This window comes from Chenopodium album, chromosome 4 (genome assembly GCF_948465745.1).
Source record: "Chenopodium album chromosome 4, dcCheAlbu1.1, whole genome shotgun sequence".
NCBI classification, from domain to species: domain Eukaryota; kingdom Viridiplantae; phylum Streptophyta; class Magnoliopsida; order Caryophyllales; family Amaranthaceae; genus Chenopodium; species Chenopodium album.
This window is the reverse complement of record NC_137837.1, coordinates 17,436,120-17,452,913: the sequence shown is the minus strand read 5'-3', so window position 1 is coordinate 17,452,913 and position 16,794 is coordinate 17,436,120. Positions and strand designations below refer to the sequence as shown.

Here is a 16,794-nt window from a genome sequence, read left to right as displayed (position 1 = left end):
TTTTGATTTTATAACAAATTGCTCATAAATTGTCGTTATTATTGATTGATTTTGTACTCAATGATTTATCTATAACTATACTTTGTCACATACTTGTCTATTTATCAACGAACTTGATACGCACTCCATATTTATGAGTATATATACTTGTACAAGTATATAATAAGATGTATGGTGTCTTAGTCAATAAACTAATTATAAGTCAAAGTAATTATACGATATTGTAATTAAAACATGGTCCATTATTGTTCATAACACGTGGTTCTTTATGATGGTTCCCTTTCAAGAATGAAAATAAAATGTCCAAATGATCAAGATACGTTAAACATAAACCACTTGTTTACAAACAATATCAAGGTGCACTTAAACTCACAGTAGTTTACCCAACAAACACTTCAACTGGTATTATACACATGTTGTTTGGGATGATTACGGTCGTCTCTAAGATATTATTTATTACATCAAGCACTCTAAGATACTCCAATGACTTAGAAACACAAAACTTGAGCTTTAATAGAAGTTTCACAAGGACAAAATACATCAGAATATATGTAGTAGTAGAATTATAGTGAGTTAATTAATTTAGGACTATAAACGTGACATAGTGACTAATTGGTCTGTTTGATGCTCGTTTTGCACGGTTGATACGTTAATCTTCTTTGCAATAGCCCTTAATAAATCCTTTCGTGGCTTACCAGTGGCCGTCTTAGGTATCTCTTTCATAAACATTACCTTCTTAGGTAACATATAGTGTGGTAAGTTACTCCTACAATGTGCAAATATATCTTGGTCCGTCAATTTTTCATTTTTGACTTTTTGCACTACAAACGCACAAGGACTTTCACCCCATCGCGGGTGAGGCATTGCCACGACCGCTACCTCCAACACCTTTGGGAGTCGGGAAATAACCGCTTCCACCTCCACACTACTAATGTTCTCCCCACCGGAGATGATCACATCTTTCAACCTATCTTTGATTTCAATATAACCATCCGGATAGATGACACCCACATCGCCGGTATGGAACCATCCGTCCTCGAAAGCCTCGGATGTTCCTTTTTCGTTCTTCAAGTATCCCTTCATAATGCCACTACCACGTAGTACAATTTCACCTTTTGTAGTACCATTACGAGGCACACTTTGCTTTGTTTTTATGTCTTTAACATCAACATCTACCATGCTAAGGACACTAACCCCTTGACGTGCCTTAAGTCGCGCTTGTTCCTCATGTGGTAAAGGGTCCCACTTGGTTTGCCACTCGCAAACCAAGGCCGGGCCCGTGGCCTCTGTAAGCCCGTAAGCATGCACCACGTGGAACCCTAGTTGCCCCATCTCCAGCAGCAAAGCTGCAGGAGGAGGGGATCCTCCTGTAAGGATTTGAACTCGTGACTTAAGTTGCACACGCTCATCAGGCTTAGCCTCCCTAATAATGTTAAACACAACGGGTGCACAACACATGTGTGTAACCCCATGTAAGGCAATACTCCGATAGATCTCAGACGCAGTTGTCTTTCGGATACAAACATTAGTCCCACCACGGGCCGCAACCCCCCAAGTGAAGGTCCACCCATTGCAATGAAACATGGGTAAGGACCACAAATAAACCGGTTCCGTTCCCATCTCCCAACCTAACACCATGCTCAAGGTGCTAAGGTAGGCTCCGCGATGACTATACACCACTCCTTTAGGCTCGGACGTGGTGCCAGAGGTGTAGTTGAGAGCTATAGGATCCCACTCATCATCCAACTTAACACCCACAAAATTAGGATCACCCATTCCAATCACTTGTTCATACTCCAACAACCCATTATAACGACGCTTAAGATTATAACTCAAAGGCTTATCAACATCAACCAGAGGGAGGGAAGATTCAGCCACCAAATCGCGGTTGCTAGTCACTAGTAGCTGCTCATACTTAAGCTCACCTTTCTTGACACCACCACCATTGTTTCCCGTAGGATAACCTATCTCATTGATGAGAATCACGGATGGTAAGACGGCTGGTGGCTTCGCTTCAGCCTTAAGAAGGCGCATCGCCTTGCAAGCCAAGGCGATGTACTCATAGTCCACGAACAAAATCTTTGCCTCGGAGTGGGAAAGGATGTTCTTGACTGTGTTAGCATCAAGCATACTATTGATGGTGTTTAGTACGCCTCCTGCCATTGGCACTGCAAAGTGCATCTCATATAATGCTGGTATGTTCGGGGCTAACACTGAAACCTGAAATCGAATAACAAATGCACAAGATAAGTTACTGAAATTACTTTTACTAAACTGAAATTACTTTTATCGAATAATTGTTGTGGAGTAAATGTTATTTATTATACGTTAGGCTTATTACATGTTCGAAAAATCGAGATTAACAAGTACAACGACATGTTAAAATGAATCTAGCAAGATCTTTAATTATCATGTTCACTTGTTAAAATTTATTAAGGTCGATATTTTCAAAGTACTCCATTTACACTAGTCCATTTTTAATACGAGTATAATTTATTAGTCACAAAAGTTTTTTTTTTTTTTTTGACGGGCACAAAAGTTTTTTGAGGAAATATATAAATATCATTCATAAATCAAAATGAGAGGTGAGGAATTTAGGGGTCACTCCCATTGAAAAGACATCACACAAATTTATAGGACACCATTAGTTGGGCCAATAAGCTTGTACTTTTCTTTGGGCCTTGTTATGCTAATCAAACACATATTAGCGCCTTTAAGCTGATGACCTTTCAATTCATAATGAAATGTTTCTATCAGAGTTAACTAATCCATTTATTGAATACTCCGTCCGTTCCACAATTATGTTTCAATTTGGAATCATAATACTGTTAAAAATTTACGCTTGTGTAAATATTTATTGCAAGGTCAACTCTTGATAGTGTTGCTCCCTTTTTAAATTACAAACTTGTTACTCTTTTTGTGTTTTAATAAGTGTTCCACTTATTAAATTCAACCGTGTTTTAATAAGTATTACACTTTATTTTTTTGCAAACAAACTACATTTAAATATTATATCTCTCCTCTCATGATCCCCACTTAAACCACTACTACTTTTTTTTATTACTGTATATTTTTCCTCTCACATTCATTACTTTCAATAAACTATTAATTTCATTATCTTTCTTTTTTTATATATTTTTTTATTACTCCAACTACCCCACTTACCTCTATTTTATTTAATTCAATTAAATTGTCTAAAACTATGTGCCGGTCAAAATATAATACTTATTAAAACAAGGAAATAGTACTTTTTTTGAGTTTAGATAGCCACCAGAGCAAATTGATCACAGAATCTTCTAAAATTGAGAGTTCTTACCCAAATTGTTACTTCAACCTCTTTCGAATATTTTTCCCCCCCTTACTATTAGATTAGTGGGTTAAAGATTTAGGGATAATGTCAACGTCACAGTCATCACACATCTCTGTTTACAGCAACAAAAAATATTACGGAGTACTTCATTCATTCATAGGTACCAAGTTTTGTAATATAGTCAGACCTTCATAAATGCAACCATATATTTTTGTAGGCTCATGCATTTCCCTAGTCAAAAACTAGCTGTACAAAAGTTACAACTCGCACATCTAATAACCCTTCAATTGACTATAGGAAGTTATTTATGAAATGGACCACTTATAGTAGCAGTACATCAAAAAAAAGTTACAAAAATATCTGAGTCAATACCTGGGGTATTAAAGAATGCAAGATGTAAATTTCAAAAACGCATCACTTTACATTTGTAAAAAATATCTGAGACTAATATTAATGACTTAAGACTTGAGCTCAACTAACCCTACTGACAGTTGATTTATTTATTCATACCACTTCAATTAAACTTAACTAGTTAACATACAACTCCATTACAAATTATGTGTAACTTTTTGATATTAATTATGAGGGATAAAAAATTCAAAAATTCACATAATAATATGTAACAGAGGTGGTAAATTTGATATTTGGTTAATTACAGTCACCAAACTAGTTAACAACCACGTCCGTTAGTCATTTAAAATAATTGTTCATGTCCATTAGTCATTATTCATTAAAGATGGTTGTTCGTGAACCTTATTAGTACATGATGCGTTTTTAAAATCATAAGGGTACCTGATACATTCTGTAAAATCTCAGGTAATAATAATATCTGTAATACCAATCAATAAAAAATGGTGGTGAATTGAAACTAATAAGAAAACGAAAGTAACTAACCACATCATTCTTGGATATACCAAGGGACTTAAGAGACGAGGCGAGACGACGACAACGATCATAAGTCTCCCTCCAAGTGAAGCGAGCTTCGCCGTAGATAATCGAAGCTCGATCAGCATAACACATTGCAGCTCTTTGCAAGAAGGTAATTGGTGTAAGAGCTGCATAATTAGCATCACATTTGTTTAATTTCTCCATTTTTATGTCTATTCTAAAATTAGAAAGAAAGAAAGAAAGAGAGAAAATAAAGGGAGAGAGTAATTTTGGATGAGTTTAAATATTATTACATGCATAATGAAGGAAATAAGGGAGTTTATATAAAGAAATTTGGAGGGGCCAAGAAAAGGGTCAATTTATTTAGTGGGATTATTGAATGACTAGTAAATGTTTTTTGGTTTGCTGAAATAATGTGGGAAACAGGGTGTGAAATTACAAGTGTAATTTACAAAGAGAGTCTAACTAACCTTTTAGTATATGTAGGAATATGTAGGAATACTCTCAACTTCTCAAGTCTTTACTAAGAAATTGTTATAAATGTGTTCCACATTTTAGTGGGCCACTGTTATTGCTTATCACTTTTATTATTAGCTAAGCTACAATTGGAGTTGGAAAACAAGTAAACTAAAGTTCAGTTAAAAAAAAAAAAAAAAAAAAAAAAAAAAAAAAAAAAAAAAAATAAGTAAACTAAAGTTAAGCTTTGTGTTTGATTTCCTTTGATTTTTTTGTTCATCGAATATATTGTAAAAATATTTTATTAATATATAATTTTAATTATTAGTGGTTCAACCTGTATATTAACACATGTTACAGTCAAACGGTTAAGATTATTGTGAAACTACTTTACTACTCCCTTGTGTTTTAATCAATATTAGACTTTGACCGCCACATAGTTTTAGACAATTTAATTGACTTAAATAAAATAAGAGATAAGAGAGGTCATTGGAGATTAAAAAATTATAAAAGAAGGATAGTGGGGTTAATAGTTTGAGTAAGTATAGGCTCATACTTGGTATGGTCCATACCAAATTCTTTTTTTTTTTTTTTTTTTATACAGTTCTTATTGATAAATATATTGTTATTATTGATAAATATATTGTTATTTTATAGTTTATACTGTTATAACTCTAGCGAGTTTTTCTATGGAGAAAGAGGGAAAGAGGAAAGAGCGAATCTTTATATTATACTGTTATTTGTTGTTTTTATACTGTTATTGTTGATTTTATATTGTTTTCACCCCTTGGTATAGAGCATACCTGGTAGCGGCCCATCACGCCTCTTAATAGTTTATTGAAAAGTAATGAATGTGAGAGAAAATATATAATTAAAAAAACTTGTAGTTGGTTTAGGTGGGGATCATGAGAGGAGAGAGATATAATATTTAAATGTCTTTTTTTACCAAAAAAGAAAGTGTAACAATTATTAAAACACGGAGGGAGTACAATCAATTTTATAACATTTATACTAGTACAAGGGATTGAGGACTAAACAATATTATTACCACTCTCTCTATATATATATTTTTAAAGTATTAAGTTTGAATTTTTTTGAAAAAAAACTAATAAATGAAAAATAAAGTATTAAGTGACTAAGGGTTTGTTCACATTTACTGAACTGAGTTAAATTGAACTGCACTGAATTGGTTGGAGCTGAACTGAAATGAACTGATTGGAGCTGAACTGAACTGAGCTAAAATGAATATTTTATGAGAGAGGGAAATTAGGAGTTGAACTGAACTAAACTGAACTGATTGAAGCTGAATTGAACTGAAGAGAACTTAAGTAAATGTAAACAGACCCTAAGGCGAGTGTGTTTCACAGACTCAAAATGAGTTCACTCACTCAATACGTTAAAAATAAAATAAATAAATGAAAATAATTAAAAACTGATATTTCTAATAAGCTATATAAATATTTTTAAAAACTTAGTTAAAATGTCAATAACTAAATACAATATATAAATTTCAAAAGTTATAAGATGTTTAAAATTTTGTGAAATGTGTAGCTAGTATATATATATATATACACACACTTTACAACATCGAACAAATTGTATCTTGAAAATTAAATTGATTAAACCATAATATTAAGAAAAAATTGAGAGAGTATGACTGTTAGAAAATCTTCTCAATCAAAAGCTTAAAATGTTGGTTTGAGACCCAAGAATATGTAATACAATGACAGACCATTAGGGTGGGCCATCATAGGTCTGGCCCCTAGCTAGTACTAGAATACTAAGAAAAAATAGTGTAATAGGTTGAGTATTAAAAATAGTCTATTATAAGATATACATGTAATTGTATAATTGATTTAATTAAGCCTTTAACCGTGTAATTGGGAATTGCTATTCCCTATTATTATTGACTTTCTACCTACTTCATCTCCTACTCTCCTAGATTCCTTCCCCAGAGGTAGAGCTATAAATTTGGATAAACAGGTCGGTTTGGGTCGGGTTAGTGTAGGTTGGTTCAATACAGATTAATGTCGTAATCTATGCGGGTCGGTTTGGGTTGGTTCATGCTTGAATTAGGTCATATATCTTATCAGGTTTGGGTCGGGTCAATAAAAGGTCAGGTTACATTTGGGCCGCGTGAATAATAGGTCGGGTTACATTTGGGTTTTCACGGGTTAAAACGAGTTCGGGTCGTTCTCGGGTTCAAGTCGGGTTTGGTCCAAGTCAATTATTTGCGAGTTATAATCAGGTCGGGTCATTCTCAAGTTCGAGTCAGGTACCGTTCAAGTCAATAATTGCCAAATAATATCAGGTCAGGTCATTCTCGGGTACATCGGGTTCAGTTCAAGTTAATAATTTGCGGCTTAAAATCATGTCGAGTCATTCTCGGGTTCAAGTCGGCATGTCAATAATTTGCGTGTTATAATCAGGTCGGGTCATTTCCAAGTCGGGTCATGTTCGGGTTCGGTTCAAGTCAATAATTTGGGTTATAATCAAATTGGTCCTTTCCAAGTCTTGTCATTCTCGGGTTAAAGTCGACAATTTAATAATTTGTGGGTTATAATAATCAATACGGGTCTTTTCCAAGTCAGGTCATGTTCGGGTTCGGGTATCAAATATTGGATTAATCTGGTTTAAGGTTAATATATATCAGGTCGGGTCATATCGGGTTTAGTTATATTTTTTGGGTGGGTTTGTTAATAGTTTATGTAATGACGTTCACGTTTAATCATTATCAATTTCTTCATATATTGTAAGAGAAACAATTTCACAGAAGTCAAAATTCGAGCTAATAAGCTCAAGTAAGTTTAGATAAGATATATATATATATATATATATATATATATATATATATATATATATATATATATATATATATATATATATATATATATTATAAGTTCATATTATTTCCAGTAAGGTAGATTAGTTTACATTTTTAGAAGATAAGTTCAAAACATATTCGGTTCTATTCACATTGTTTCAACTCATTTTAGGGATGAAAATTTCAAATGTGAATTGCTAAATAACGCCAATGTTTTTTTATCAAACCACCAACAAATGTGATGAAGGGACAAAATTACCCTTATTGATCCCCATTTGGCTTTCTCTCTCCTAAGTCCACCAAGATTCAAGACTCAAAACACAACCATCAACCACAACAAAATTAAAGCAACCACTACTGCCACAACCCTCTCCACCGCCACTTCCCACACCACCACGAGTCCACGACCACCACCAACACCAACACCCACCATCAACGCCCACAACCACCAAGTACCGAATTTTTTAAGTTTCCAACAGAGGTAGTCAACATCCATCGATCACCTTCCTTGTTCGCAGGAAAGTAATGTTTTTTAAAATTCGGCGACCAAACAGTATAATCGGCGCTCAAAACCGATCAACCGACACGGTAATCAGCGTTTAAAACCGGTTATCGTGCCAGTTGACTAGCTTTGGCACCGGTAACCGTGGTCAACCTGCAGGGTAACCGGTTTTAGACGCCGGTTACTGGCCACGTCCATCGGTTTTGACCGGCAATTGATGATGCCAGAATAAATAAAAAAAAAGGTACCGTGTTCCCCACCGTCCTTTCAATACCTTCACCGTCGATTCACCGTTCATCGCTGTCTTTTACTTGCCGACCACTTGACAGGGTAAAGTCGTATCCCCTTAATCAAAAGTAATTCCTAAATCCTCTAACTAATGTAGATAGGGAAGTAGGGTCGAATCCACAGAGAAACGAGTCTTTCTATTCCTAATTAATTAATATAATCTAGATTATAAAGTAACCAAAATATAATAATCAAAGGAAACTAAACTACGAAGATTAAGAATAAGGAAAAAACTAGGAATAAAAGGCCTAGGGCATAGGTTCACCAATAAATAATATTCCAGGGTAAAGCATAATAATTGATCATCAACGCATACATTAATCAGATCATAAAGGGCATTCTCTACGTATTACAATCACACAATTAATCTACCGGTATTAAATCTCATATATCAAATCTCGACTTAACCATTTATAAATTAACCTGCCTATTGAAACTAGACCTAAACATTAATTCTCATCTGTCGAATCTCGAATCTCGAATCAATATTGTTAAACTCATGCATAAAAGATCTTCGCAAATCTAGTCACAGAGCATTAAATCAATCAATAGGAAATTAATCTAGCATTGACAATTAACAACAATAAATTACCCCTTCATATTATTTATGGATCCCCACAAACCCTAGAAATAAAACTACTCACACATAATAAAAACTAAACTAATCAAAGCATTAAAACAAGACATGATCAAAGGAATAAAATAAATAACTAAGATTAAGAGAAGAGAAATCGTTACTAAAGAAATCTAGAATTAAGAATAGAGTTAAGAACAAAGTATAAGAGAGAGAGAAACTAATCTAAAAGCTAAGTAGAGAGAAAATCTAAGAAAGAATTAAGAAAGAGTAAAAGAAGGTACTAAACTTGCTTAACGGAAAAGTATTTATACTAAGCAAGAATCCTAAACTAAAACAAACTTAATTGCCGAAAATTAACTCCTTAAAATAACACGCGCCCTATCGGGCTAAAGGCTGCCCGATCGGGCGCGCCTTTTTCTCCGTGTACTCTTCTAAACATCCGCGCCCGATCGAGCTAGCAGCTCACCCGATCGGGCGCGTCTTTGGCCACACACCAGCACACTCTCGCACCACGCCCGATCGAGCTAAGCTTGCCCGATCGGGCCCTTGCTTCACCTCGAGGCTTGGAACTTCGATTGGGCTTATTTATTCGGCCTAATCCGGATATCCACTTAGGGTTTTGATCATTCGGTCCAAATACCTCGGTATCCCGATTACCGAGCCCTTAATCACCGGCTTGATGACTCTAATCGGCCTTGGGTTTCAAAGATGGTCGTGCTCCTCTAATTTCCGTAGTTGATCCATGAAAACCCGGGAAAATGCTCCAAAAGTGCAATTTCCTATAAAACTCAACCAAAACTACGAAAACACTAGAAAACACTAATTAGTAATAAAAGTGGCTCTAAAAGACAAAAACACTACCGATTATGACCAAGGGACGGGGGTAAAACACTATATAAAATAGACATATCAAACTCCCCCAAGCCAAACCTTTGCTTGTCCCTAAGAAAAGATCCCATCAACGAATAAATAAATATGCTTCACCCCAAAAAGTAAGAATCAAGCACAAACAGTTCAAGGTAAATCCAATAAACATGCTTCAAAGTCAATCAATCAAATCCATCCAATTACCCTTCCTCCCTAACAATTGTCAAACAGAGCAAACTACAAGAGCATATAGAATTCAAGACTAGTGCTCACATACTCAACTCTCATTTATGAGGCGAGTAAAAGATGTACTCGATCGCTCTCCAACCAACCCCTTTATGTGAACAATGCCCTCCCAACTCACACTCTCGTGTGTATAAAAAGATGTACACTCAACCTACTAGTCGACTCGAAATATGTCAAATAATAACTTGCATTGATAAAAAACACTTTCACATTCGTACAACTCTTATGCATCAAGGTCGGAAGGTCTTTAAAGCTTGTAATGTAAGGCTAGGGTAAGGGGTAGGAATCATTTGGGAACAAGTGAGAGAAAAGCTATGCTTAAGGGAGCAAATCCTAGTAAAACCCATGATCAAAATAAATAATGATCAACATCTCCTACATAACCAACTCTAACAAAAATCCACCAAACACAACTCCAAACAATATAAACAATCCCTACTCTTACAATGTCACTCATAAGATATAATAATAAAGAACTGGAGTGAATAAAAAAACTTTATTTTTGTAGGCGTCGTTTGAAGTGCGCCTACGTTAGAAGCATGTGGTGAATATGCTTGGCACTCATAGGAAGTGGGAATTGACATTACGATTAGAGACAACGATTAGGGACAAATAAAGTAGGGAGCCGCCAACAAGTATTTAAGGAACTTGTAAACCGTTCACGGATCATAAAAAGGCAACCACGATAAGGGACAACAAAGGCAACAACGATTGACCCGTGAAGGTTACACCCCATTCATAATCCATGAGATTACTAACTCCATATGGTTCGGAACCACGAAAGGAGGATCGGGGATGATGGTACGAAGTGAGTCATGGAGTCACATTCGCCCGTATTGGCCTCTACTCGATTCTTATATTGAAAAGCATTCATGTGATCTCAAAGGCATACAAACAATAATTCAATTCGCTCCAAACTATTATTTAACTAAATTGGTTCAAAATTAATGCACACATAATTCTAAAAATTTGGTGATCACTTCAATTAATAATAAGATTAAAAGGGATCCTAAACCGGTTGTCCAAATTATCTTATTAGGCGTGACTTTCAATTACATATTCCCTTTAACATGCAATATGGTGATCAAAATAAATAATAGAATCAATATTAATATAGAAACCAATTTAATCATAATTCCAACAACATAAAAATCGTTAGAAAAATAACAATAATAAAAAGAGCATGATCCTTACTTTGAATCTGTTTGTTTGCAACTACAAAATAATAAACGAGTTAGTAACTTCAAGGAAATAATAAAACAATAATTAAATTAAATTAAATAAAGTTGATTTTGGGGCCAAACCCTCAAACGATTCTACCTTTCACGCCTTGGTTTAAGGACAGAACCTCGAGTAAAATATGGACTCCTTTGAGTGCTTGAAGAAGGAATTTTGAAGTGAAAAGGGTAGGCTAGTGTTTAGGTTAAGAGCATAGAAGAGAGAAAAACAAGAATCATCGAATTCTCGTTGCCCCGTACATCAGAAATGAGGGGGTATTTATAGGGAAAATGTGCTGAGGGAGCACACGGAACCCTAAAATGATAAAAACCCTAAAAAAGTATCCCGTGACACGGTCAGACTGTACCGTGACACGGTTAGACTGTACCGTCAGACGGTACAAGTTCCCGTGACACGGTCAGTTTTGGAGTGACGAGGGAAATTTTCAGAAAACGGAACGAAAAACGCGTTAAGGGTTTACGCGGAAAGGACACGGAACTTCCCGTGTCACGGCAGACCTCCCGTGTCACGGGAAGTCCCACCGTCAGACGGGAAGACTTCCCGTGACACGGTCAGGCTGTACCGTGACACGGTCAGTTTCAGTCCATTTTTCCGTCTAAATTCATTTTTAACCCTAATTTCTTTCGGCTTTTTAAGTGTCGATTGATAATTTCGGGCTTTTTTCTGACTTTTATTATTCGGGCTAAAATAAGAAAATAATAAAATAAAAATAAATAAAATATTTGGGCCAAAAATAAATAATAAAATAATAAAATAAAAAGGTTTGGGCTTAAAATTAATTAACAAGCTTGGGCTAAAATTAAAACTATGCTTTTACCAAACACCAAGACTGATCCATAGACCTCTCAAAAATATGAATTTAATAAAATACGATTTTTCAAGCACTCTCGGGATTAAATACTAAACCCGACTAATAGTGGCGGTGAAAGATTATTTATCATCGGGTTTGGTTTCGGGGAGACATTTTTATGTGTAGAAACGTCAGTTTCGAAAACGATAGTCAAAGTAGTCGATAGGGACGGAGAATGATTTAAGACGTTCTGCGATCCTAAATCACTCTGTATACGCCGATACCTGCAGAAAAATGTTAATTCCACAGATAAAAGAGTAAAGGGATAGAATACATATCTGGCACCAGTGTGTCGGTGACAAACGAGTTTGGTATTTTCCTATGCTTGAAGGAATCTACCGAGTGACATTGGTTGAAACGCTTTCCATGCTTGAGGAAAGCCGACTGAAGAGTTTGGTACCTTTCTAAGCCTGAAGAAAGCTACCGGATAATACTTTCCATGCCTGAGGAAAGTCGACGAACGAATTTGGTGTCATTCTATGCTTGAAGAATTCCACCGATAATGCCTTCCATACTTGAGGAAAGCCGACAAAGGAATTTTGTGGTTTTCTATACTTGAAGAAAAATCCACTGATGATGCTTTCCATACCTGAGGAAAGCCGACTTGGCGGTTTTCTATACTTGAAGAAAAATCCACCGATAACGCTTTCCAAGCCTGAGGAAAGCCGACGATTGCTGAAAATTGATAAGTGTATGGTGGTTCGATTATCCCCGAACGTGAGCCGCAGATAATTCACAATTTTTAGCCGATTATCTGACCATATTAAATGCTTAAAATGCCGAAAAATAGGCTTTGACATTTGCCAGGGGTAAAATGGTAATTTTAGCCCCCCTTAAATATCAGTTGGGATTTTTCGCGTAACTGTAGCGAAAAATAATCGCTCGATAAACTCGGAAAGTCAGCCAAACTGGTCAAAAAGCCAAGAATATTCCCTGACCAGGCTCAGATTCGCCGCGCCACGTCATCAGATTCCCGTGATACGATCAGGGATTCCCGTCTGAAGGGCCTAGTATCCCGTGTCATGGGACATCTATTTTTTTTTCTTTTTTTTTTTATTTTCGCTTGTTTGAATCAGTCAACAACGACTCTTTTTTGTCCTTTTCTGCCTTTAAATCCGCGTGCACCATTTTTCCATTTCACATTTCTTCTTGCTTTCACACTTGCTTTCACCATTCACCACTTTAGCTTCCCTCTTCCCAAAAGCTGCCGCGCCACGCCTGAGGTTAACCGCCGGCCGTTCGAAACTCGCCGTGACACGGTAACGGCGACCGTGACACGGTAGTCTCTCTCTTTTTTTCTTCTCCTTTTTTTTGCTTTGTTGCGGTTGTTTGGCTACTGTACTGCGCTGCTGCTGTTTCGTTGCTGCTTCTGTTTCTGTTCCAGTACTGCCGCCCAGTTCACCGGAGCTCCGTCAAGCTTGAAGTTCGCCGTGACACGGTTACTCTTGACCGTGACACGGTTAGTCTCGCCCGTGTCGCGGCAGTTGCTCTGGTGGCCGGAACACATTTTCAAATTTTGGAGTTCGAATTTCACCAATTTTGTTGTAATTTCTCAATCTTCTCCTCATTTTCGACCCTTTACAAACATCCATGTAAGCTCCCTTTGATTTTTGCTTTGAATTTGCTTCACATTAACAATTTCATGACAAACCCTAAAAAATCAATTTGGGGGTTTTGATTTTGAAGCTTTATGTTGAAATTCTTGCCATGATTTTACTTGTATATGTGTACATGTATGTTTGTGAGAAATTTGAGACAAAAATTGCATGATTTGATGGAGAATTGAGCAAATCACCATTTTTAGGTGCTACTTTGTGAAATAATGTTCATGCTTTGAAATGGTGAAAAAAAAGATGGTGGTGAACCTTGTGAAATGATGTGTTGATTCATATTTTGCATATGTACTATATTGTCATGGAGAACATAGTATCATGCGGCTAGGAGAACTGTAGTATTAGTTTATCATGGAGAAACTAAATACCATAATTTTTGCCAATTTTTAGCCTTGAGGTAAAAATTTAGCATATAATTCAATAAACAACTAAATAACTCAGGAAATGATGCTAAGTATTTAGATTATTATTTTGCAATTTAAAATGTTTAGGAAATGATGCTAAACATTTAGTTTTTAATAAAATTTAGCATATAATTCAATAAACAACTAAATAACTTAGGAAATGATGCTAAGTATTTAGATTTTTATTATAAGTATGCAACTTGAATTAAATGTTTAGGAAATGATGCTAAACATTTAGATTTTGACAATAGCATGCCTAGACGACGAGACTGCGACCTTTCCACCCTCGGCCGGCGTCGGGCTTTTCGGGAGGACACTCCCACGATCCCTGAGGGCATGGATGACGACGTCTTGGAGTCCGAGCCTCGGACATCTACGAGTAGGGGTAGGTGGGTTCCACCTTCATGGACCCCAGACCAGCTGGTTTTCTGCCGTGAAAACCACGTCTCTCACCGCGCACTTTCCAGCATAGTCGATGGCACACTTCGCCAGCACGGTTCCGGGGCCGGTGATTTGATCCCTCGGCTTCACCAGGTTATTACGAGGGATCCTGCTACGAGCGCCTTATGGGAGTCATCCGGCTTGGTCGATTTCTACGCGACAGTTGTAGGGTTTCGCAGCCCCCGGGGTTGCGACGCGACGGTTGTTCGCGCATTGTTGGAGTATTTCTGGGATACTACCAACACGTTTCACTTCGCTTGGGGGGAGATGACGGTGACCCCCTTAGACTTCAGCATGATCAGCGGGCTGCGCTTTACTAACCGGGCAGTAGGCCATATGTCTGATCTATCCTGGACCTCGGCTGAGGTAGCTGATTTGTTGGGTCCGGTCGTTCATCACATCAGGACTCGACCGGTGTCACGAGGTGGTCCTAGGAGTGGACGATCGGAGTCGGCTTCAGTTCTTGCACGCGGCTTCGATATGGAGGATACGACGGCCGAGCAGCGGCTGTGGATCTTCATCTTGATCCTGATTTCTATGACCCTCTCTCCCGACAGGAGTTCACGCGTGCTCCTCTGCTACCTCCCGTCTTTGACCAGGGTCCCCGAGATAGGGTCCTACAGCTGGGCCAGTCTTGGGTACGCGGATCTTCTGTTGTCTCTGCGTCATGGCTGTCGTCAGCTGAATGACGAGTCCCCGGTCACCGTTTACGGCCTGTGGAGAGTCGTAGAGGTGATGATCTTTTCCCTTTTTGTTTCATTTTAGCTTATTCGACTCGTGTTCTAAGTATCACTTTGTTGCAGATATGGTTCTACGAGTACTTCCCAGGCTTGGCTCCTCGCCGGCGTCGGGGAGCGGTCCACGACTTTCCTGTCGGGGCCAGCTGGCGCAACCGAGGAGAGTCGCGGGTGGAGTCTGTTCCGGTGCTTCGTGGGCTACTACGCCGTGGCACCTCCTCTGTTGGCGTAAGGATTAGTTTTGTCGCGTTCTTTCCTTCTGATATTGTTTCCGTTGTTCACGCCTAACTTTTTATGATTTCCAAGTCCCCATCGATGTCCAGTACCGTCCTTGGGCCGGGATGACTGACCTACCCGAGGCCCTACGTCTTTCAGCGTACCGTACCATCTTGGTTGGTACCGGGCGCTTCGTCTGGTATTTAGGGGAGCGAGTCGTCCGTCAGCATAGCGGCGATCGCTTTGTGGTGCCTTCTTCCCCGCCAGAGTCGATGCTGGACTCCCGCTTGATCCGAGGGTTGATCAACAGGGGAGAGCGCTACACTATTATGTGGCAGGAGCTCGTTCACATGGAGAGCAAATACGCACGGGACTTGCTTCCCTCTCTGGCTCCTCCACCCCGTCTTCCCGAGGTATGATTTCTTTCGAGAATCTTCTTTACTAGTCTCTGTTTTAAATAGTCGAATAACTTGATTATTTGATCATATTTTCAGACGACCATTCACCCTGTGGGGAGGATTCAGATTCCTCCTCAGTCTGTCCGCTACCCTAGGCCGATCGGTATCACGGAGGACCATATTGCCGACGCGCCGGAGGGTTATAGACAGGCGCAGGAGTCAGTTCCCGAGGTTTTTGAGCCGGTGAGTTTTCTTCGACGCATTTTCCACTCTTTTAATGCTGCTTATTACTGATTTTTCTTTGTTTTATCCTCCGCCTAACCGCCCGGAGGTGATGGGAATCATGAAGCTAGTGGACGCGCTGAAGTATTGCATCATCAAGCTTCGGCGTGGTGCGAGTTGTCGGAGCTCTAGCGACATCCTTGAGGTATCACTTATTATTTTTTCATTTCTACCATTTGTTTTATTTTGCATCATTGACACCTTTTGATTTTGTGTTTTTCAGGAGCGACGGAGGTCCCGCTCGCGCTCGAGGCCCAGAGGATCGGACGAGGAGGAGCTTGGTCGTAGTAGAAGATCTCCTGAGGCTCACCGGTGTTCTCAGCGAGAGCCGCAGACTACTCAGCCGTTCCAGGTGGCTCAGTGGCAGCAGGGTCAGTCTTCTCAGCGTCCGTCATTTTCACAGCCTCCAGTTCCTGAGTTTGGGTCTCCTTTGGATCCTGGTTCATTCTTGGCCCCATTATCCGGGATTCCTCCACCACTGTCGGGCTTGTTCTCGGTTCCGCTGTATGGGATGATGCCTTCGCCAACGATTCCAGTATCTTTAGGCCAGTCTACTCCGTTCTCCGGCTGGACGGGTCCTGCTTTGAGCTTGGCTACTACTGGGCCTACGGGGACTAGTAGGGACGCTACTCCCCGTACTCGGATGGTCGAGGGAC

General features: G+C 38.5%; 1 protein-coding gene across 1 annotated transcript; it reads right to left on the bottom strand.

Annotated features, from left to right (window-relative positions):
* Positions 1–286: 286 nt before the first annotated feature.
* Positions 287–4,476, bottom strand: LOC145626781 (trans-cinnamate:CoA ligase, peroxisomal-like). The gene is made up of 2 exons (XM_081679260.1): positions 4,205–4,476; positions 287–2,220 (listed from the first exon to the last, which is right to left on the bottom strand). The coding sequence occupies exons 1-2, from the start codon at positions 4,400–4,402 to the stop codon at positions 589–591; spliced, it is 1,830 nt and encodes a 609-aa protein (XP_081535386.1). The 5' UTR covers positions 4,403–4,476; the 3' UTR covers positions 287–588.
* Positions 4,477–16,794: the final 12,318 nt, after the last annotated feature.

What these genes read in the sequence shown, in the direction of transcription:
- LOC145626781 (XM_081679260.1), bottom strand. Translation starts at nt 4,402, where the DNA reads ATGGAGAAATTAAACAAATGTGATGCTAATTATGCAGCTCTTACACCA. An exon ending in GTATATCCAAGAATGATGTG is followed by an intron (nt 2,221 to 4,204) that starts GTTAGTTACTTT and finishes ATTCGATTTCAG; the next exon opens with GTTTCAGTGTTAGCCCCGAA.